The following is a 23,921-nucleotide window of genomic DNA, read 5'->3' as shown; positions in this document are numbered from 1 at the left end:
AGATTACGCTTAATGAAAAACCATGCTCGATCAGCATGTCTCATATGTACAAATACTCAAACATTTACTGAACGGCAACACAGCGTGTTATGAAGTCACATAAACCTCTTAATGCCAAGATCCTATATGCTCAAGGTAGAATCCAATTATGTAAAAATAAAATAAAAAGAAACCTTTTTGCTTTTCAGTTTGCATAAACTTTGAAGGTTTTTGTAGCATAACTTCCGAGCTCGACTGGGATTTGGATTCCTTAAGGCGGAAAGCTTTGCCTACTAGCACAGAATTTTAATAATTAAGTGAAAATGTATCTGAGAAATGAGAAACCTGAGGTGTTTTTTATTTTATTTATTTATTTATTTCTATTAAATAAGAATTTCTCAAACAACTGGAAAACAGTTGAGTGGTATTCAGATAATCCGCCTTTGGCCAGTGGCCATATTTAGTGCGGTTTTCCAACTAATAATGAGCAGACTTTAGGATTTGGAGGACGTCTCTCTCTAAGTTTAAAAGGCATGGTGTCTGTGATAAAAACACTCTTGACACAAATTATTCATGCTAGAAAGTGTCACAAAAAGATGATAAGCAGAGAAAGCTAGGATTCATTTGGGAGCTGAGATGTTTGTGGCTTTTTAAGACTCATTTCAAGTCAGTTTGCTTAACTCAGATTCTAACCATACCAGATTAGCATAAAACTTGAAACAGTGTACTTATTTTGAGAAGCTAGAATGTGCAAATGCAGGAAACAATCCATCATTTTTGCACTCAATCCAACGGGAATGTACGTCTTGTGAAAAACACTTGACCTCTGGCCACAGACTCCTATGGCTCTGTAGGGTTTCACAGACACAAGTCTTCTGTGAAGCACATTAAGAATAAGACCCAGGTCATTTCAGACCAGAGAGGAATGCTGGAAAAAATGAAAAGATTCATTCAGTCTAATATATGTCCAACAAGTAACAAGAAGAAACTGTGGATGCATTCAACAATGCTGTTCATCTTAAATGAACTACTGCTCCAGAGGGAGGGATGGGGGTATTAAATGAGACACATGTTTCCATAATTGGCCTTCTAATATAAGCAATGCACTGTTTTGTACACAAAGCAGCCCTCTCCATCTGTTGTGAGGATCGAGAATATACATTGTCTAATGAACATAGAACATTCTGATCAATACAGGTCTACGATTCCTTCATTACAAACCTTTATCACAGAACCAAAGTCGATAGATTCATGTTTTTTTGTGAAATGGCACTGAAAAGGGGTCGCAAACACAACATAGACTCACAGAGGCAATTAGCAAGAGGCTAATAGTCTTAACCACCACTGCTGTCAACATACACTATTAATTTTGTGTCAAACAAAGAAATCAACAACAAGATTGCATAGCTACGGTAACTTTATGTGATACAGCTTTACATAAAACAGTTCAATAAACTATAATAAACAATAAAAAAACATTTAAGATATAATAGGCCTAGTGTCAGTAACTTTGTATGCGTTTTGCTCCACCAATGGAAATAGATCCCAAAAAATATTGAAGCAGTATTGAAACTGTTTTACTTGTGAATGCATTTGTGAGTAAATCGGTTGAATGAATGATTCAATGACTCACACGTTTTGTTCATAATTTAATCAGCGTTCTTGAACAAATCGATTTAATGACTCAATCATAAAAGCATTTACTACGCCCTAAAAGTATATACTCTTTTTGTGAAGAAAAAGAGCATACTTTTGAGTGTGTAAAAGAAGGGTAGGTCTAAGCAAGCTTTGGGGCATACTACTACTTTGTTGTCTTTAATGGACAGCTCTGAAGCAGATACGTGCATCCTGTCAGAGTTTAAACTGCCCTGTCAATCACCTTGTCAGTAAAAACCCTCTACATCTTTTCACTAGCCATGACCTTGTCCATATTGTCCTTTTTCTTTTTGTCAGCACACAAAAAAACAATTTCCAAAGTGTGATTCTTCGTGCTCTATTTGTTGCTGATGGCATATTCCCTAACCCTTTTATTCTAAGCTTCTTATTAGATCCTACAGTGTGATTTGTAATGATCTAATGTTAATAGGATTGCCGAAATCGCACCAGCTATGGCAGTTCTTCTTCGTTCTTCACTTTCGGGTAAAAAGAAGTTTGAAACACATGGATGTGGAATGTGGATAACACTGAATAAATATCTTTTTGTCAGGGTAGATACTGATAATTATTCACTCAAACCCTTTTATCTAAACCAATCTACTTAACCTTCGGACTCGCACATGTACATCATGCACATCATGTAGTTTTTCAACACTTTATCCGCGTTTGTAGTTCTAAATCGAATCCTCGTCCAACTCACAATTGGTTTTTGGCAATTAGCCATTATGGCCAGGACACGGCAACCAGACATTAAAGAACTAGCAGCAACGAAAGCCAACGGTTTTGTCGCTTCTTGTTGGCCACGTCTGGGCCAAAACGCTTGAACACACCTAGAGAACTATAACAAATTATTTACTAGTATAAATGAGAAAAAAAAATGGCTATTTAGTATATCCATCATTCAAAGGCTCCAGGCTACAGACATGCAAACAGTAAACAAATCACTGCACGATTACCTTTTTGAATATATTCAAATATTCACCCAGGAACTCTCTGTAAAATGACGTAAGATTAAAACCTTCTGTCTGTACTGTTTTGACTTCTTTGCTCGCTGATTTGCAATTGTTCTCTTGCATAGACTCATTCGCTAAGCTGAACAGCCAATCAGATTTCTCTCTCTAACCGAAAGCCCGACGACTAATTTTAAATGTTGAGTCGGCCCACAAAAACACTCAACGCTGTCCTACTAGACTAGAGCCAATGGTGCAAACTCTATGGTGGAAACACACCGAATAAACAAAGTAATCGGCTTGGTGTGTCTCTGGCTTTAGAGTGTGCACTGATCTCCACATCCAATTCTAAAACTGGAAATTGTACATCATGGGTTTCTTTGAAATGCACATTTCAACATACTAGGATTTGGGACATATTAATTTTATTTTAGAAAACTTTTTAGGATGGATAGAATGCAAATTGGGATGTGCCACATGCTTTAATCCGTGGCAAAAATGAATCTGCGTTTTTGGACGAATCAGTTGAGTGAATGATTCACTTGCTCACTCACAAAGGCAGTCACTTCACTCCTTCCGGAATGAATCAGTTTATTCAGTGACTCAATCATAAAGAAAGTCACTTGCCACCACCTACATAACTATTTAACCTACAGTAAGAGCTATTACAATTGGTAGCCAAAAGCTAGTTTTCATGCAGATTTATAATCATTTAATGTTTTGAATGTTTGTTCAAAAGGGATGAAAAGCTTTCATGTAGGATACTGTAAAAATGGTCAGCTAGTCTGAGGTAAACTGCATGTGCAGATTTTTTTGGTTGAAATAACATAGCTAATGTAAAAAGACATTTTCTTCTCATCATTGTTTTGAGTACATACAGTAAAACAGTACATTCACATATACACACACGCAAATACTGGCCTGAAGCCAAAACTATAAGAAATGGTTGAGTACTGAATGAAGGATGGAGTAGAATTGTGAGTATTCATAGCTGAGCCTATGCCTTTGTTCCATCTCCAGTCCAGAACAAAGGCATAGGCCCAGCTTGAATGTGGAAGTCTCATTGATCACATTACAACTTTTTCCCTCCACACTTCCAGATACATTCAGACTCTTTAACGTTTTGAAGGACAATTATAATTTGAATGTGTTATTAATAAATATGATCATTTGATGTTTGCTTGATAATTTAATTTAAAAATATTACAATATTATATTCCTCTTTTCTTTAACTTGCACCTCACATTTATTTTAAATTCAATAGATGTATATATATATATATATATATATATATATATATATATATATATATATATATATATATATATATATATATATATATATATACATATACACACACACATGCACGCACCTACATGTCGTGTTTTCATGTTTTATGGGGACATTCCATAGGCGTAATAGATTTCATACTGTACAAACTGTACATCCTATCCCCTTACACTGCCCCTACCCCTAAACCTACCCCTCACAGGAAACATTCTGCATTTTTACTTTCTCAAAAAAACTCCTTCTGTGTGATGTATAAGATGTTTTCCTCATGGGGACCTGAAAATGTCCCCACAAGGACAAGGATTTCGGATATTGCCATCTTTGTGGGGACATTTTGTCCCCATAACGTAGGGATTACCAGGCCATACATACACACACACACACACACACACACACACACACACACACACACTTATAAGGAACGCTTATAAACATAATTATTATAGGATTTTTTCCCCCCATGGATCCAGCTCCTTTCTTACGTTTGAAGTGAATTGAAGGAAGTTCAATTTATCAAGCTGAAAGGAAAAAGGAAATGCATTATGTAACCTCTTAATGAAGGGTAACCCCCTACTCTCTCAGCAGCAGGTGATTTCTTTCCTTGAACATACATTTACAAATACATTATAAAAGTAAAAAATGTGAATTAAAGTGACCTGCAGTGCTACATAAATCTCCAAGAGGCAAAAAGGCTCCATAGTACTTTATTCACAAATGCTTCATTGATTCTTCAAAAGAGTCCCATACAGTCTCAACATCATGTGTCTCTGTGGTTATTTTGCCTAACATTCCGGATGAGGGACAGTGGCACACACTAAACTCTTGTATCAAAACCCCAGAGATCCCTATAGTCTTCTGTCCTATTCTAGGGTTCTTTGCATCTGTTTAGGTTTCCCCCAGCATATTGGAGTGGAGTGAAAACGAAGTGAGAGCTTTGACCTTGTTTAGCACGACTGCAGAGACCACCTCCAGAGTCAACCAATGTTTGTTTTGCCTCCGCTGTTGTTTTGCTGCTACGGGGCTGCAGCGCCTCGGCATGACACTTTGATAAATCGATCGCTGCCGTGCCATACTACGGCAGGACAGCAATCCTTCAGAGTGCCCGCAATCAGAGATCTTAGGAGGGAAGGGGAGTGGGAAAGGGGTGGGCGAAAGCGAGAAGAGGGGGAATTCTGTATGAACAGCTGGACTGTACTTTATTCACCTCGCCGAGAAGTCAACACACAATCACTCTTCCACCATTCTTGTTCCAAAACATATAATAGGCTTCCAAAGCAGCATTTTATGGCACAATGGCTGTTCTAATCCCATCCTATATAGTAGAAAAAGCAATAGTAGTATATTTATATTCATTCTTATAGTATATTTAAAATCAAATTACAATATACAACTACAATAAATAAATAATTTTAAAGTATCAATACATTTACTTAAATTAATTACCTACTGACTATTTATCATTGTTAAAATGACTAACAGTTTCTATTGGATCTTCTGTACTGACATAAATTCTAAGACAACTGCCTGTGTGTGAGAAATGATATTTATCTAATATGTAGATAACTGTTCTTAAATATTGCTATAATATATTTAAAATGAAATTAAGCCAAAATTACATATTTAAAAGTATTAATTCAATTATTTAAATTAATTAAACATTGACCATATCACCCAAAATTAATATATTTATCGTTATTAGAGTCCCACATTGTTCTTTTTGTGTCTTCTGTATTGAAATAAATTATGCAACAAGTGTGCTGTGAGAGGAATGCTATTATATTTGACATCACTTATGAGGTTCCATTTCAGCCAGGATGACTATGTAGGCAGTACGCAGGAGGCGGCAAGGTTTTGGAACAGAACTCATGACATTCATTGTTGGATAACAGCAGTCTGTGTCATTGGCAGAAAATGTAGGTTTCTTTGAACGAGATAATTCCATAAAGCTTTTGATATGTGTGTGTGAATACATATGACACCAGTATTCGCTGCCAAAACACAGCTTTAAAACATACCTTGGAACCAGTATTTGCATGACATTGTTTGGCAAAAACATAATATTAATAGAAAATTACATTTCTATGCCTGTTGTCTGCACTAAAGCAGTACATACCGAACATGCTGTTAATTATTATTTTTTGCTCTCTTTTGCCATATTCCTGTTTCCAACTTTTTTTCTAGCTTCTAGAAGACCAGACTGATGTGGAAGGACGGACGGATGGACGGATGGACAGATGGATAGATAGATAGATAGATAGATAGATAGATAGATAGATAGATAGATAGATAGATAGATAGATAGATAGATAGATAGATAGATAGATAGATAGATAGATAGATAGATAGATAGATAGATAGATAGATCTAAGGAATAAAAATATTGTAAGGTTACCAAGCAATTCAAATTCATGAGCAAAGCTTTAACCAAACGTCATAAATACTGTATTTTTCCTGAATTACAGTTGCTTTTGTTTCTTTTCACGGTTAACTAAGGGAATGTTGAATAAGAAAACATAACAAAAGTCATGAAGTTGGATGTAACTAATAATTAATGTGCTCCCATAAAAATCATGAAATGATTGAAATTCTGTGGATTTATATGTAAAGGAAGAGCACTATAAACACCATATGTCCTGCTTACGGCATGATTACGGCATATTAGCATGTGCTTTGAAACGTGACGTAACATTGCGAATTAGGTTGGTACTAATTTCATCAGTCCACCTGTCTTCCTGCACCTGTGAAATTTATATATATCCGAAAAATGAGACGTGGAATGTAGCAAACACATCCAGGTGAAACCTCCCACTTCTGACAGAGTTAAAGTTGAGGATAATGCTTCGCCGGCCATAGCAGATAATCTTTACAATCTCCGGAAATGCATTCCCTTTAGCTTTGCTGCCATAGCTCTGCTGTAAATTGGGCACCTAAGAGACAAATGGGTCTGACTCACCAGTTTTCATAAGCACTTCAAATCGATCATATTTCCTTTTTTCAAGGACCAGTGGAAAATGCCATTAGGGCCTGAGTTCAGTTACACCATACCAACAAGGCAGATGTGAATGGGGATTTAAAATATGCCAGCACAAGAGGAAAAACAACCTTCTTAGTCCCACAAATCTCTCTATGTACAACCAGCTGCCTTCTAATGTGCCAAAGCATTGGCTCCAGGCTCCATCATATCTGCATTAACTGAAGAATGCCCGCCATTACAATGGAAATCGGCAACCTCAGCTTTCCTGGGTAAATCCATACTTTATGCTAATGTTTGCACAATGTGATTGCGGAGACCATTAATAGAAAGGTAAATGCTGTGGAAAGAGGAGAGAATTGTCTCTACTTTAGCGAGGCGTCTTCACTGTTGTTTTCAACGGATCAACAGATGGGGTCCACATGACAGTCGACACAGCTGGAGTCAGTGTGACACTTAAAGGTGTGTGAATGATTTGTCTCTATGTTTCAAATACCTCTTAACTCTTTCCTCACCACTGACGGAAAGGTCCATCATTTATGAGACAACGGGTGCGTCTCAATTAGTTCCCTAGCTCCTGAGCTTGTGAATCAGTATATCGTGTACACAAATTCGGGCAATGGTAAGGACATTAAAGGATGTTGACTCACTACACATTAGGACACTGATGACTCTCTTTCTGGCGACGCAACAACGTCCTCATTTTTCAACATCATTACGGGTATTTAAGGAGAGCTGATATCTTTCTGACATGACTTGTAATTTTATTAGTTCATTAATATACATTAATTAATTAGTACATTACATTTAATTGTACATTATGACAAATACCTTGCTTGTTACATATACAGGCAACATGTCAGCCTTAAATAAATTATAAATGTAGACTAGATTATGTTCAGTAACTGTCATTTTTTTTAAAAGACAACTGTCTTTTTACACTTCAGAACTTCTGTTAAGGGAGTATAGTGAGCATCAATGCACTCTGGGTTTTGCAGTGCACTGTGGGACTTTTTAAGGAGCGCACTTTATAGTGCATTGTTAGGATTCTAGGACTGAGATAGCCCTAAAATCCCTGACTCCCTGATCAGTGCCCTGAGATGGGAAGCCGATTGAGACACACACAACGCTTCCTTGCCATTGACAGAATTTCCTCAGTTTTCACTGTTATACATTAGGGGGCGCTATGATACATCTTCTGAAAGAGTACCGAATCTCCTGATCAAAACACAGGCCAAGAAGAAGCAGAAACAAGTGATATCATATGTAATCATATGCGCATGTAAAATAACTCAATCAGCAACATTAAACCATATAATGCACTGCCTAATGCAATGTAACGGAACAAAATGTCAGTCCAGGACAATCTGTGCAAGCTTTGGGGTTGTTGATGGTCTAGATCTAATCCGTCTATGTTTTAATCATCATTCTGGATGTAGGCAAAATTGTAATTTTCTCAGCTTTATGCTCAAAATGTTGTTTTTTTATGAAATTTACCGACATTAAAGTTGTGATAAAATGAATACATGGCACTAGAATAAAACTAGTTTTTTATTTGCACATTTATTGGGTTAATAACACTAAAGTACAAGTACACCACTTGCTTGTTAATTAGAGATGTTGTCAAATAAATTAGCATACATGCATTTGACAGAATAGTCAAAGGACACATTTGATCAGTTTAAGCATTTCACAGAAATCAAACCCATGACCTTAATGCTGTGTGCAATGCTCTATGTTTGAGTACTCTATGATACTCGATGTACTCTATGTACATCATTCTTTTAATGGATTTGCCATCAGTGTAAGGACGTTTCATGAATATTTAGGTAAACTCCGATGCAGTTTATGACTGGCTGTGTTGCTGAACAACAAACTATTACATTCTTCATAGCACCATCTTGTGGCACCTTTGGGACTGCAATTTCGCGAGCCCAATTTTCAATGTTCTAACCAAAAGCAATAGGATAAGATTCCAGTGAGAAGGATCCTGACAAAATAAATAAAAAATAACAGCCAATCAGAAAAGCGTGTTACTCAAGCGCACTGCAGTTGCAACAAAATGGATAAGTGGGCTACATAATCAATTTATAAATATTACACCATTTTAACATTGTTGAAAATCCATACTGCATGACCAACAATCTTTGTCATCGGGATGAGCACCATCCAATTATTTATCCAATTATCATGTCATCAGCAATTACCACATCTATCCTATCAGCATGTGAGCAAGCATATATATATATAATATTGACTCATCTACGTTCCTCAACCATTTTCAGCACTCCTCCACCACCCCAACTTCTTACTCTTAGCTTTTTCCTACCACAACCAGGAATTCGGGGGGAGCACTCTGGGTTCAAGCCAAATACCGAGCCTGGAGCCATCTCCTTTGACAGCACGTTAAAGAGGCACACCATTTTTACTCTAGCTAACTTATTTGTAAGTGTGAGTGAGTGATGTACACTTGTTTGTTCACACCGAGTTCAAAGTTGAAAGTTGTGGCAGGTTTGCATACATCACTGATTAACATGGTAAAACATTTTGTCATGGTTTTCATCTCATCACTAAAAAATGAAAACTACCCCATGATTTACTCACCCTTAAGCCATCCTAGGTGGATATATGACATTTTTCTTTCAGACAAAAACAGTCAGAGTTATATTAAAATATGTCCTGGGTCCTTCAAAGCATTATAATGGCAGTAAATACAATGCAAGTGAATTGGGGCAATATGAAAATGTTAACACACTCAAAAGTATTGCCAACAATGTGTGATAACATAATTGGCAGAGGAAAAATCATTAAAAAAAATGTTTTTTGTGTGTGAAGTCCAACTTTTTTTAGACTTTGTTGCCATGACAGCATACATCATCAAATTGCTATAAAAAGGATGAAAAACAACTTAATTGCTTATATACAATACAGATGTTCTAACAGCAGACTGAATGTTAGTGATTTAAAAAAAAGAAAAATCAGCTTGTAAATTCTCCAAAGATAGTCCCCATTTACTTTCACTCTAAGTGCCTCACTGCAACCTTGATTTTTGCATTTTTAAAGAAAATAACGAAGAAAATTACTCGAAATAACGAGTCAGAATTAATTTTTTAGTAAATAAAGATTAGGCCACAAATGCATTTAATGCAGTCATAAGTGTGATTTGCATTGAACCAGACTCGGGGTCAAGCGCAATGTGAAAAGGCTATTGGAAAGTTCATCACAGCCACAAAACAAAAAACATGCTTTATTGCAATCAGTCTGTAATAACGACTCTTAGATAGGAAAGAAGGAGGTGGGAACCGGCGAAAATTCACCAACTTCCATTAAATAAACAAAACGAAAGTAAACCGCGGGCAGCCCCTCACGGACGACTGCCCACACACACATAACAAAACATAAACAAAACTCAACGTAAAATCCAGGCCTGGTCCTCTCTCGTCCTTGACTGGTGTCGCTCATCCTTAAATGCCTCCGAGCTCCCTCATGAGAGGACTCGAGACCGGTGTGGCTCGCAGGTGACACTCTTTCGCAATCACGCCCCAGGTCTCACTCGCTCCTCCCATGTCTCTCGCTTGTTCACCTCGCCACATACCCCCATTGCCCTTCGCAGGCTGGGGGGTGCACCCGAGACTGCGCCTACTCCCCCCCACCCCCCGGGGGGCCCAGTCTGACGCGTCTGGGGTAGGGGCAGACGAAACGAGAGAAGTGGGAGATCGAGATCAAGCGACAGGACGAGAGAGTGGAGAGAGGAAAAAAAATTCTGGTTCCGGTTCCCGGACACACTGCCGCTCGGTCCTCACCAAGCTGAGAGGCTCTTCCTCGCGGTGCTATGCGATGGTGCTGGACTCCTGGTGGACGGCCCGAGCCTCCTCCGCCCCCTGGCGGCCGGCGGTGGCTCCTCTGCCTGAGAGGTCCGGGAGCGAGCTCCGCGTTCCCTGCAATTCCCCATTACGGCGGACGGCAGCAGGCTCCAGCCCACGGCGAACGCCGGCAACTCCTCCGCTCCCTCCAGGATAGCTGCCACCCCACCTCGACTCAGGGGCACAGCAGTGAGCTCTACGTCCCACCGGTCTTCACTCGCTCCAGCACCACCACCTCGGGCAGCCACTCGCGCTCTTTCCTCATCCGCGCGGCCTGAACTCCTCAGCACCGCGACCCCCCTCAGCAGCGAGGGCTCTTCGACAGCATGTCCCTCCTTCCTCCCGGGTTTCGACACCAATGTAATAACAACTCTTAGATGGGAAGGAAGGAGCCGGGAACCAGCGAACATTCAACAACTTCCATTAAATAAACAAAACGAAAGTAAAGCCCCTCACGGACGACTGCCCACACACACATAACAAAACATAAACAAAACTCAACGTAAAATCCAGGCCTGGTCCTCTCTTGTCCTTGACTGGTGTCGCTCATCCTTAAATGCCTCCGAGCTCCCTCATGAGAGGACTCGAGACCGGTGTGGCTCGCAGGTGACGCTCTTTCGCAATCACGCCCCAGGTCTCACTCGCTCCCCCCATGTCTCTCGCTCGTTCACCTCGCCACATAGTCGTTTCGATAAAAGTCTTTTATCATCATGGGCATCAGCTTAAACACATCCGTATTAGGTTCACATTAAATATGCATTCATACACAGTGTCTATAGTGACTACTTAGATATGCTGTTGTGTTTGCATGAGACGAATCTTGTAATTCAGCCTGGAGCAGAAAATGGTGTTGACCTGCATGTTCAAGTGACTTAGATATTCATTACATTATGAATATTACAGGTTAGTGTTTTGTTTCATTGCCACGAGCAAAGAATGCTCTAAAATGGACCGGGTGGCCTCAATAGATCAGCGTTTCAAAGATATGCTCCTGACTGAGCAGAGAGCACACACAAGGAGTGCAGTTCAGGCAGAATTTAGTGCACTTTCAGCCCCATTACAGAGCCACAATGGCCCAGTGTTCAGATCTTGCATGGGTCTTCAATGAAACTGGATTCACTCAGCTCCAGTTAATCTCTCTGCCTCCTCCTTCTAGCACACAGGCAACGATTGAGAGCCAAACCGCCGAGGAATTACCGAATTACTCATGCTGTTTCTTTTTCAGGGCTTAAAACTGCATAGCTAAGCATTTCATTTCTTCTCTCCATGATTGAAGTTGTGTCTGCAAACAAGTTTGTTTAGATTCTCGTTAAATAAGCCTACAGTTCCTTTAGTCTGGGTCTGAATGAGAGGGTGATCAGGGAATGAATGTGGCCCTGTTTGTTTATTGTGCACTCAGGCCGAGGCAGTATGAAGGTGTCCCCATGCCAACGGCGAACACATGAGTGAGACAGAGGATAGACTTTTAATGAAGAACTTTGTCGCCCCCTCACTGATCGCCATTCTGATAATCCGCCCTCCTCTCTTCAAGGCCGTGATTAATGGGCTGAAAGGTTAAGATGATTCTAGGGGACCGCAGGTCCAGAGGGGCCCAAAACAATAATACACCAGGATTGATGGAGGAGAGGAAACTGCAATTCATTCATTTTTTTATGTCAAAGAAACAAATAAGTAAGTATAGTATAGTATGTAAAAAATCTATAAATGGTCTAGACTGAGAAAAAATGTAACATTTAAAGAAACTGTATGTAAGAAATGCATTTCAATTAATCATAAAATGGCCCTGATATGTCTCTAGAAATCATGTTCATTTCAAATACTTATATCACTGGCAACAGTAGTCTGGCCAGGATATTGTCATTTAAAAGTTGTTGTTGCAGCCCACAACGGCTATTGATGTTGTCATGTTGGGTTTTGGCCTGAAGCTCCACCCTCCACCTATCTACCAATCACGAAGTCAGTAGTGTTTCAGCATCCGGGTTGCCAGATCTGCTCTAGTTACCACAGCTGCAGCTACAAACATTCCTGCTGGATCCTGCAGCTTATCTGGCAACCTCAAATCAGGGGGAGGGGGAGAGAGGATACACCGCTCTACAGTCATTTGAAAGTGATTGCAGTACCAGTTTTGGCCACAATCTTACATACACATCCTTTAATCAATATTTAATAAAGGTGTGATCAGAAACACTGTCAAAAAATTCAGGTCTCCAATGGAAAAATTTCTAGTAACTGATCACATCTAAATTTTTTAGTTGGCCAAATTAAATGTCTGTGAATTAAAATGCATCATTTCACAGAAATTCAATTTGGCCAACTGAAAAATTTAGATGTGATCAGTCACTAGAACATTTTTAATTTGAAATATTTAATTTATATATATATATATATATATATATATATATATATATATATATATATATATATATATATATATATATATATATATATATATATATATATATATATATATTATAGTGTAGTATTGATTGAAGGGATTCTATGGGTCCACAAAAATACCAGCTGGAGGATCCAGTACAATTTACTTTAGCTTCATGTATTTTACATAAAAAATAATCATAAAAGTAATATTTTTGTTTTGCACAACCTAACCTATAAAGTCCTATCTGCATTCTGAGTGGTTTTAAGATAATGCGCGCTAAAGTCCCAAAATGTATATAACTAAAAAAAAAAAAAACATCACATAATGTAAATACGTTTTACAGAATAAGAATTTGTGAATAACTCAATTTTGACAAAAATATCAGATAGAACCTTATAATTGCAAGGTGATGAATAGGAAAGAAAATTTCACAGTGAGGAATGATTCATATCTATTGATTCGTCTAGTTCATTTAATTCATTTGTATACTTTCTTACAGTACATCTCTACAGTGGGATGCTACTTAACATTAGGCTTTGTTTGCTATTCATGTGTCACTGGATCGATGCTGTTTTAGTAATATAATAATTGAAGTACTAGAGAATTAAAATGATCATCTACAGAATGCTATTGATTCTCTCATAGGGGACAGGGTAATGACTCATGCTTATAGTGTAATGATTTGTTCCAGTTGTCCCTTGAACTCAAATTGGCTTGTGAGAACACGCTCCTAAGTTAGCATGGCATCACTTCCTGAATGTATACTCATTCTGAATAGTCTGAATAGCTTTAAAGAGATAGTCCACATAAAAAATTGAATTCTATAAAAAAAAAAAATCTTCTTCTGTGGAACACAAAGAAGATATTTTGAAAAATATTAGTTACCAAACAGCTGTATTCCACACTATGAAAGTGATGGTCAAATTGGCTGAATAAAGGGACTATGCACCCCTAAGTCAGCGTTTACATCAATTCCTGATTGTAAAGTCCATATAGTCCATATACCGTTGAAGGAATAGCCATCCAAAATTTTTAATTATGTCATCATTTACTCACCCTCTTCTGCTGAAGACTAAGGATAGATATTTTGAAGATTACTGGTAACCAAACTGTTTTGGATCCCATTGACTTCCATTGTATTTTTTGCCCAAATGTAAGTCAACGGGAACCAAAACATAAAAAGAAAAGCATAAGTTTGGAACAGAATATGGCGTAAATGATAATTCTCATTTTTGGGTGACATATCCCTTTAAGAAAAGTGTCTGCTGCTCACTTTTTGACCCGCTACACTGAAATGTTAAAGGGGGGGTGAAACACTCAGTTTCAGTCAATCTCATGTCAGTCTTGAGTACCTATAGAGTAGTATCGCATCCTTCATATCTCCGAAAAGTCTTTAGTTTTATTATATTTTTAAAAGAAATATAGGCTGTACCGAGTCTTTCCGGAAAAAAACGAGCGCCTGGAGGCGTATCGTGTGGGCGGAGATAAAGAATGACGAGCGCAAATCGGTGACGTCCTCAAGCGTGGAGAAACCCATCTATCTCAGCTAATACAGATAAGGATCCAGAATCAAATCTGAGGCAGAAATAAATTGAACAGGAGAAACAGCAACAGCAGGACGTCCGTCTCTGTGGTATGTACTGTATTTAGTGGCCTGTCAACATTGTGTGTGTTTACTCGCAGTTTATGAGGACATGATTCGGTTTATGGACTATTGTATGCGACTAAACCTTAGCAGTAGCAAGCAAAACGGTTTTGCACGTCAGACTAGTGTAACGTTATACAGAGAACAACAATGGAGTAACCGTTAGCGCATTTGAATGACGACGCACGCGATCGTGTCGTTTACTGATGTTTACTCACGCGACGATAGCCAACAGCACAGACATTTGAAGCAGTTTTACTCACCGGCTGCTTCCAAAGCAGGACCGAACCTTTATCGCTGGCACCGCTCTGTCAAAAACACACTTCTTTGGTATGATTTGGTGAAGTCCTGTGACAGCAGTGGCGTGGAAATCCACTTTGAGACACGACTGAAGCGATGTTGTGAAGCTTCCCGTCATTTCTGCGTTCAAATGCAGTGCTGCCTTCCGGGAATGCTGTGCTGAGGCATTGAAGTCGCTCGACGTCACCCATAGGAATAAAGTGGAGCGGGGCGTGCGACATAAGTGTTCACGGACAACTGGATCTGCACCTGAGAGAGTGTTTACGGCGTACATTTCCTCTCTCGCTCTAGTGACACGCGCGCGCACCCTACCGGGAGAAGAGCCCGTACGGCCCATACAAAGACCTTCCGCTCTATCGACGTCAAGCTGACCCATACTCGAAAAAAAACTCTCTGAAACTTGTGAGAAACCGGAAGGAGTATTTTTGACACAGAAATACTCTATCAAATGTCCAACATTAGTTTTTGAAACTTTGTCTATGTTTAGGATGGGAATCCAAGTCTTTAACAGTGTAAAAAGCTCAGTATGCATGAAACAGCATTTCACCCCCCCTTTAACATAAAACTTTTGGGGCATTCATTTGGCTATTAAAAAGTTACGAAAGGGGAAAAAAATACAAACATCGATAAACAATAAAAAGTATACCAACAGGTCAGAGTCTTTGCAGTCTGCCATGGCACCCCATTAAAGCCTCACATTATTGCTTATTCCGGTAAATCCCAGAGTTTTGCTCCCAGACATGTAGCAAGCGCCAGCTGACAGGTGTGTTTGCAGCGACAGCGCCGTCGCACTGACACGGATTAGAGCGGATAACAGGCTGCAGCAGCCAGCGCACTGCGACCTGACGGCTGTCCGCCTCACTCAGGTCTGCGTGTCTCTGAACACCCATGCCTATACCTCACTCTTGTTTTCTGTCCTGTGCTAATTCCCCGCTCTTTATCTCTCTGTGTCCCTTCTTATCTTTTGGCATCAATCCACTTAACTCGCCAGTTGATTGTGTGTGTTAAAAGACGGGCCGAATATTACATTCAATATGAGGAGAAAAGCTGGAGGTAGTCTGCAGTAACTAATGGCACCCCTCGGTGGAGCTCTGCCAAATAAAATCAAATTGCAGTCCTTTGACTGTGATGCAGCGTGCCAAAGAGGGACGGAGGAGGATGGAAGGGCACAAAAGCATAAAAGCCAGTGTAATGGAGAGAAAGAGAGGGAGAAGAGAATAGTAACAAAGTCAGTTTCGGGTGGAGGAGACGTAAATGGATTAACTGTGTAATCTAATCACGGCAGATAAAAGATAAGAAAACACTATATCAAAGTTCTGAAGAGAACCTGGAAGTGACAGGCAGCAAGGCAAAAGAAATCTCCGCTGTCAATCTAGCCGCTGGATGACAGGAAGAGACCTACACATTTATATTCGCTCAGTGAAAACCGAAAAGAGCTGCTATCAATTCTATCATACTTTTGGGTCAGAGAACCAACACTGTTACAAGGCTAGAATATTTCAACAGAAATCCATAGTAAACGACTTAATATTTGGAGCTATTTTATTTCCTCACACACTGTTTAATAAAAAAGGGTCACACATTTTTAGAGGTTTTATGCTTATCTTCATTTATTTGTTTAGAAATGGTGACATTATCACAATTTAATATAAATGTTTTCTATTTGAATATATTTTCAATTGTGACTTATACCTGTGAGGGCAAAGCTGAACTTTCAGCATCCTTCCTCCAATGTTCAGTAGTACATGATCATTCAGAAATCATTCTAATATGCTGATTTGCAGCTCAAGAAACATTTATTATTATTATCAATGTTGAGAACAGGACTCTTTCATTAATGCTACAGGTTCTGTATAGCACTACGTATTTGGAACCCCTAAAAGGTTCTATATAGAACCCATTTTAAGTGCCAAAAGGGTTCTTTCTTGTCATTATAGGACCTTATAAAGGGTATAGAACTAGAACCACATAAAAGGTTCTTTGGAGTTGAGTAAAGAACCCTATGGTTAATGAACCCCAATTAACCTTTTTTGTTCTAAGAGTGTAAGTTCAAAACAACAGCGTTTATTTAAAATACAAATATGTAACATAAATGACTTTGCTGTCCTTTTGTATATATTTTTTAAAACAAAACAAAAAACGTACGCACCCTAAACTTTTGACCAGTAGAGTATTGTGTGTTCTTTCAGCCACCATCACACAGAAAATCCAACACAAACTTTACAATACGGGCCCATTTGTCTCAGTATGCTCCAAATGATGTTTGACCTTGAGTCACACTTTGCCCAAAAACACCAATGTTGGCCAAAGTACACCTGAAAGACATCTGACTAAAAAATACAAAACTCCCTGTCACGGCTTCAGCTGGAAATATCGAGGATTTAGCTGTGTTCCATGACAAAAGCCAACTGAAAACCTCTTGAGCTGTAATAATTGTCCTATTTGCATTTCTATATCTATGTAAATGCATCTGAGAGCATATGTGTGCATTTCAAAATCATTATACAGTACAAGAGAAATACAAAGAATAGCTACAAAGACCGTTTGCTCTGTTTTACATATAGACGGTTTCACATTCCATGCTTCATGTATACAAACATTTCCACTAAATGTTCTTCAGTCTGAGCATCATCAAAAGCCTTTATATGTCCAGTGAACCCTGTGTAAGCATTGCACTAGACCTGTTGTCTTCTAACTTAAAGGGATATTTCACCCACCCAAAAATAATTCTGTCATCCTTTTCTCACCCACATGTTGTTCTATATACAATTCTTCTGTGAAAGAATCTATTGTGACAATTTTAGACCCCATTATAATGACTTTCATTATACAGACAATCTTTTGATTTCTCTTCTGCTGAACAAAGAAATCCATCGATATTTGGAATGACATGATGACATGAGTAAATTACATAATTGTCATTTTTTTGGGTGAACTGTCCCTTTAATACCATGACCTTGAAGTCACACACATCTTAGCCACTTTTATATAATGAGCTGATGTTCTGAAGTCCACATATTGTTCTATGTATGACTTCTGTGAAAGAAGATATTGTGAAAATGTTGGAGCCCATTTACTTTCATCATATGGACAAACTATTTTCATTTCTGTTCTGCAGAAGAAAGAAAGACATAGAGGTTTGGAATGACATGGTGGGGTAAATCGCGTTGTAATTTTTGGGTGGCTATCTTTAATACCATGACCATGAAGTCACACACACATCTTAGAAACGTTATTTAATGTGCTAAATATTTATCTTATGTTAAACGCGGTGCATTCAAAGGAAGGGCACTTTTGGTGTATAGTGATGCAGCTGTATAAACAAATCAACTCACTCCTTGCCAAAAGCATCCTTCAGCCTTCTGGGATTTGCATGCAAACAACAGACCTGTTTGGTAGTCTTTGCTTTTATAGTCTAAGCAAACAGATCGACAGGTGTTAATTTTATTTAGTATGTGTGCTTTAAAAGAAGGATAGAGTGGATGAAAGAGATAAATAACCAATGGTGGGCGAAAAACAAATGTTAGCAGGTATGAATGTGACAGTAGAATTGAGTGAGGGGGTTTTCAGTGACACTGTATGTGTGTAAGTCTCATTTTGGGAGAACCAGCTTGTGCTCTGCTGTATACAGCTGTGCTACACATGGTGGGAGCTGTCCATGGTCCTAATAGGACTGCAGCTGGAGATTACAACTCTTAAGAGGCAGACTGTTACAGTCAGACTAAACATTTAATGTTTCTTTGTTCCCTCAGCACAAAAGTCTATAGCCTTTGTTTGCTAAGGCAGGTTATGAGTCGATTGTGAAGACAAAACGCAACGCGGGGAGCTGAAGTCTCACAGAACGGTGGTATCCAAAAGCTGAACAATTCCTTTAAGTGTTCTTAAAACACCTGTTGTCGCTCAGCTGACACATGCATCATGCTTACATATAGCACTGGAGCTCAGCTTGAAAAGTGGTAGAGACACGATGTTTCAGGATGTTTAAAGGACTTTGTTTGCTAAGGTGGATTTTGAGTCGTTTGTGAAGGCAACCAGAGGAAAACACGTAATGACCAGAGCTAAAGGGGAGCTGTCCGTGGTGCTGAAGCCTCAAACACGGCGATATCCACGACCTGAGTGATACTTTCAAGTCCTCTTTAAAACACACTTCAGCGCTTAGCAGACAAATGCATCATGCTTACAGATAGCACTGGACCTCAGCTTGAAAAATGGTAGATACAAAGAGACAAGATGTTTCAAGGACTTTGTTTGCTAAGGTGGATTTTGAGTCGTTTGTAAAGGCAACCAGAGGAAAACACGTAATGACCAGAGCTAAAGGGGAGCTGTCCGTGGTGCTGAATCCTCAAACACGGCGGTATCCACGACCTGAGGGATACCTCCAAGTCTTCTTTAAAACACACTTCAGCGCTTAGCTGACAAATGCATCGTGCTTGCAAATAGCACTGGATCTCAGCTTGAAAAAATTGTAGATAAAAAGAGATAAGACTGTTTCAAAATGTTTAAAAGCTTTTGTTTGCTAAGGTGGATTTTAAGTCGTTTGTGAAGGCAACCAGTGAAAAACATGCAATGACCAGAGCTAAAGGGGAGCTGTCCGTGGTGCTAAAGCCTCAAACACCGCAGTATCCATGACCAGAGGGATACCTCCAAGTCTTCTTTAAAACACCAGTTTGGTGCTCAGCTGACAAATGCATCGTGCTTGCATAAAGTACTGGACCTCAGATTGAAAAAGAAACAAGACTGTTTCAAAATCTTTGCTTGAGTTTTGAGGGAGCTTGAAACGTCCTCCCTAATCTCAAACATCACAAAATGTTGTATGTTTAAACAACCGAAGGGACGGGCCAAAACTGAACACATGCACCAAGCTCTCTCGAACATGATGAAAAGATTTCTCTGCATGCTTACAAATTCTCATGTTCAATAGAGCCTTACACCAAGTTGCATCATGGAAATGCATCTGTTTCGTGACTTTGGCGGTTTTATGAAGTCAAGTGCCATCGACTATCATTGATCAAAGATTCTGGGCAAGGATTGAGTTGTTAGTACACAATGCTTGGCTAAATTGGGAAAAAGCATTTCATCTCGGGCGCTTCAGCATCTTCAGAGCAGCAACTTCTGAGGTTGAGCAAGAGCACACACTATACGTCAGAAACAGATGAATGGGATTCTATCTGGGTGTAGACAACAAGATGTAGACAACATGGGTAGGGTAAAAACGATCTAATAGGACTGACAGACCTTTGCATGACATATTATAAGCATTAATTATTATGATATACTTTTTACTAAAGCCTATATGGTAAGGTACACTTTAACCCTCAAAATACTTTATTGGTTTGAGTCGAGCAATCTCAAATTAAACAAATCAGTTCAATCAAATTAACTTTAAAGAATATCTAGAACTCTTTTCCTTTTGAGTTCACAAAATTAACACATTTTAAGTCATCTGAATTGTTTAATTAAGTTGTATGAACTTGTTTCTATTCATTTAGACAAATTTAAATTGAACTGAAGCTGAGCTGGGATTTCCCAGTATGCTTTGTCGTGACGCTCAAAAGGGAGAGAAAATGCTAAAATGAAGTGTTATATAATGTGTGTGCAAGATTAACATAAAGGTGGCTATTTAGTAGTTTAATTTTTTGTTATGTTAGTTTAGAAGAGTTTCTGTTATATTGTTTTGTTTGTGTTCTGTTGATGTTATGTTGATACTTTTGATCTAAAGGCATGAATTAGCTTACTCACATATTTGAAATTAAGAAAAATAAAAAAGTACAAAAAGTACAAAATAAAAACATGCAAGTTCTGCTTACTTAATCTTTACATTTCCCAACTGCCAAACGGGTTTTCACTGAAACATTGTACATTTTCCCTGTTAAAACTATTTACATTTAAGAGCATTTGGTGCACGTTAGCGTTCACTCTCTTTTCAATCAGCAATTTGTCAATATGCAGCGACCATAGAGCCTACATGATGAGCTCAGCCATGCCTCAGTAGCTGAAGAGGCATTAAATTTGCATTTCCTTCCAGCTAGAAAAAAGGCCAGTTTTATTTCACCAGGCATAGCTTATGCGCTAACACGAAAACTCTAAAAGGCTTCCAAGATATAGTCGGTTTATTAATGAAGCATGAGAGACTCCACTGCCGGCTCTGCGTAAGCGCGGCTATTCTGAAGCTTTAGTGCCGCTCAATGGAAAAAGAGGGAAACTGCTTGACGGCTTCGCGAGCGCTTCACGGACTCGGTCAAAAACGTAGAACACTCTGCTCGTCATATTACTTATTCGCCGTATTAAGGGTGAACACCGTCCACCGGCTCTGTGGATTCGTTCAGCTTTTATCATCATGTGCCGGCTATCATCAACTCTGAGGAAAACAATGCTGTTGAATCTTAGACTGCTGGATAATTGAATAAATATATATATATATATATATATATATATATATATATATATATATATATATATATATATATATATATATATATATATATATATATATATATATATAAAATCTGTTATAATTTGCTCATTCCAATAATGTTCCAAACCAGCGTGACTTTCTTTTGCTCACGAGGAACATAAAAAGAGATGGTAGAATGACAACCAAGGTGTTGAAAGGGAAACTATAATTCGTTTCAGTGTACATCATGACACTTGGTATTAGCTAAATTTCGGCTTAAACACAATCAGCACCCTGACAACAGCTACTCTACAAGACAGATGGATGGGTTGGCTGGGAATGCCATAATTTCAAGAAACGCAACAAATGATGATCCCTAGGATAGCCTAACGATTTGGCTGATGGAATGGACATGTTTTAGAACGTAGGAAACATATCCTAATATGGTCAAATAAATGTTGAAAATAGCGCAGAGTCAAAGACCTGTTTTGTTGGCATGAAACCCCTCTCTTCAGCCTCCACATACGCCCCCCTTCCTCCCAAACTCACTCATTCACTCTTGGCTCCCACACTAACGAAATCTTGCGCCACACACACACACACACACACACACACACACACGTTTTCGGAAACGGTTCGTCGAAATGATTAACCATTTTTTCCCCCTTTTAAGCAAAGTGTCATGTTCTTGCCCACCCACTAGAAACCAGCATCTTGTTCTGAGGTAGCCTACATGTTATCCAAAGCATAATGCAACATATTATGCTTACACGGGGCAGACCAAGGTTGGCAAGAAATAACACCAAATGCGTCTTGAAAAGTGCATACGGCTCTTTTACGTTTATATACATTCACACACAAATAAATGATAAACTTGGCCACTGTATGTAGGCTACGATGTTATCGACTTGTATGTTTCTCTGGTGAGTCTGCTGCTTATATCCACTGATGCCTGGTAGATTCACATCAATGAAACGCATGACACAACATTAAATGCCATACGGTTGGCACAGAACTGACAACGACGGCTCTCCATCCACTTGTCAGGGGTAAAAGGGTCGTATGTAGCCTCCAAGAGGGTCGCGCGCTCGGCAACAGGACCACATGCAGCACAACGGGAAACTCACCCTTAACCGATGCAGCCAGCAGCCCCATATAGAAGAACAGCACCCCGCTCCAGTGATGCGCCTGTACTCCCACCTTCATTAGCGCAAAAATCCTTATACCATCCAGTTTCCTTGTCCCGTTATATGTACATCTGCACTCTGTCCTCACGAGTCCCGTTCTGTCAGGATTCAAAGAGGCGCTCATGGTGGGCTTTTTCACGGTTATCAGATGGTTTTAAAAGGAAGATTCACTTGGTGTCGGCGCTGAGAAAAATCCCAGTGCATGGAGACTGGACCCTCGCAGCTGGACTGAACCATCTCAAGCGAGCCGCGGGGTGAGCCGATTCTAATAGACGCGTTCTCTCCTAAAAGCTGAAGAGCTGATAATGAGAACTGTATCTGGTCTCTTCGAGCTCACATGAACGTTACAAACGGATCAAGTCCGGAACCGATTCAAACGGATGATGCGGCACACGCCTGTGCACTCCCCCCCCCCACGCGCGCGTAGCCTATAAGTTTAATTTCGATATAGTACAACGCTGAAAATCCACGTTTCTGTCTTTCTCCCAATGAGTCACTATGAAAGGACAGCTAGGATACACTCACTATCACCGCCCACTCGTGGAAGTTTACAGCCTTCATAGCACTGACTGAATCATTTCCAGGCGTAAAAAGAATCGTGAAGGATTTCCACCTCTGGTCTCAGTGTTTCAAGACTTAGGCAACTGAAATGAAGAGCGCGACTGCAGTACGAGTACGAGCTCACATCATCATCATCATCATCATCATCTCTCTCTCTCTCTCTCTCTCTCTCTCTCTCTCTCTCTCTCTCTCTCTCTCTCTCTCTCTCTCTCTCTCTCTCTCTCTCTCTCTCACTTGTGCCAACAACACAAACACTGTTTAAGTTTATGATGGTAGAAAGAATAATAGCCTATATAATATAATATAATATAATATAATATAATATAATATAATATAATATAATATAATATAATATAACAATATCTGAAAGACTATCATGCAATGAAAGAAACGCAATTTATAGAGCAAGGTGAAATCACTTCAACATCATTTGGTATATAGTCTAGGCTAGTTAACTGACCCCAAAAGTAATTTTATACCCAAAATCTTGTTATTTTTTAAATGTGTGATGCTTCGAGATCAATAATTTGATATGCATTTACAACATGATGAAATATTGCATAATACCAACACCCGATTAAAGTTAGGTTATAACTTTATTAAGAAATATATAAATACGGGTTTTCATTAATAATAACTTTAACATTAATGAGTCCTTTTCCATTGATATTGGCATCACGTTTCCCAGACACATTATTTATTTATTTTCCCGCACGAAGCGTCACTTTTTCTCGACTCATGGGAA

General features: G+C 39.1%; 1 protein-coding gene across 1 annotated transcript in view; it reads right to left on the bottom strand.

The window, feature by feature from the left end:
- csmd2 (CUB and Sushi multiple domains 2) overlaps positions 1-23,256 on the bottom strand; it is a 367,226-nt gene extending 343,970 nt beyond the window's left edge. The window contains exon 1 of the mRNA XM_067426365.1: positions 22,556-23,256. Coding sequence (XP_067282466.1) covers positions 22,556-22,739 — 184 coding nt within the window. The 5' untranslated portion in view covers positions 22,740-23,256. The remainder of the gene's footprint in view (positions 1-22,555) is intronic.
- Positions 23,257-23,921: the final 665 nt, after the last annotated feature.

This window comes from Pseudorasbora parva, chromosome 19 (assembly GCF_024679245.1).
Source record: "Pseudorasbora parva isolate DD20220531a chromosome 19, ASM2467924v1, whole genome shotgun sequence".
In the NCBI taxonomy this organism is placed as follows: Eukaryota; Metazoa; Chordata; class Actinopteri; order Cypriniformes; family Gobionidae; genus Pseudorasbora; species Pseudorasbora parva.
Note: the sequence above shows the minus strand (reverse complement) of the source record. Positions and strands in the feature narration are given on the sequence as shown.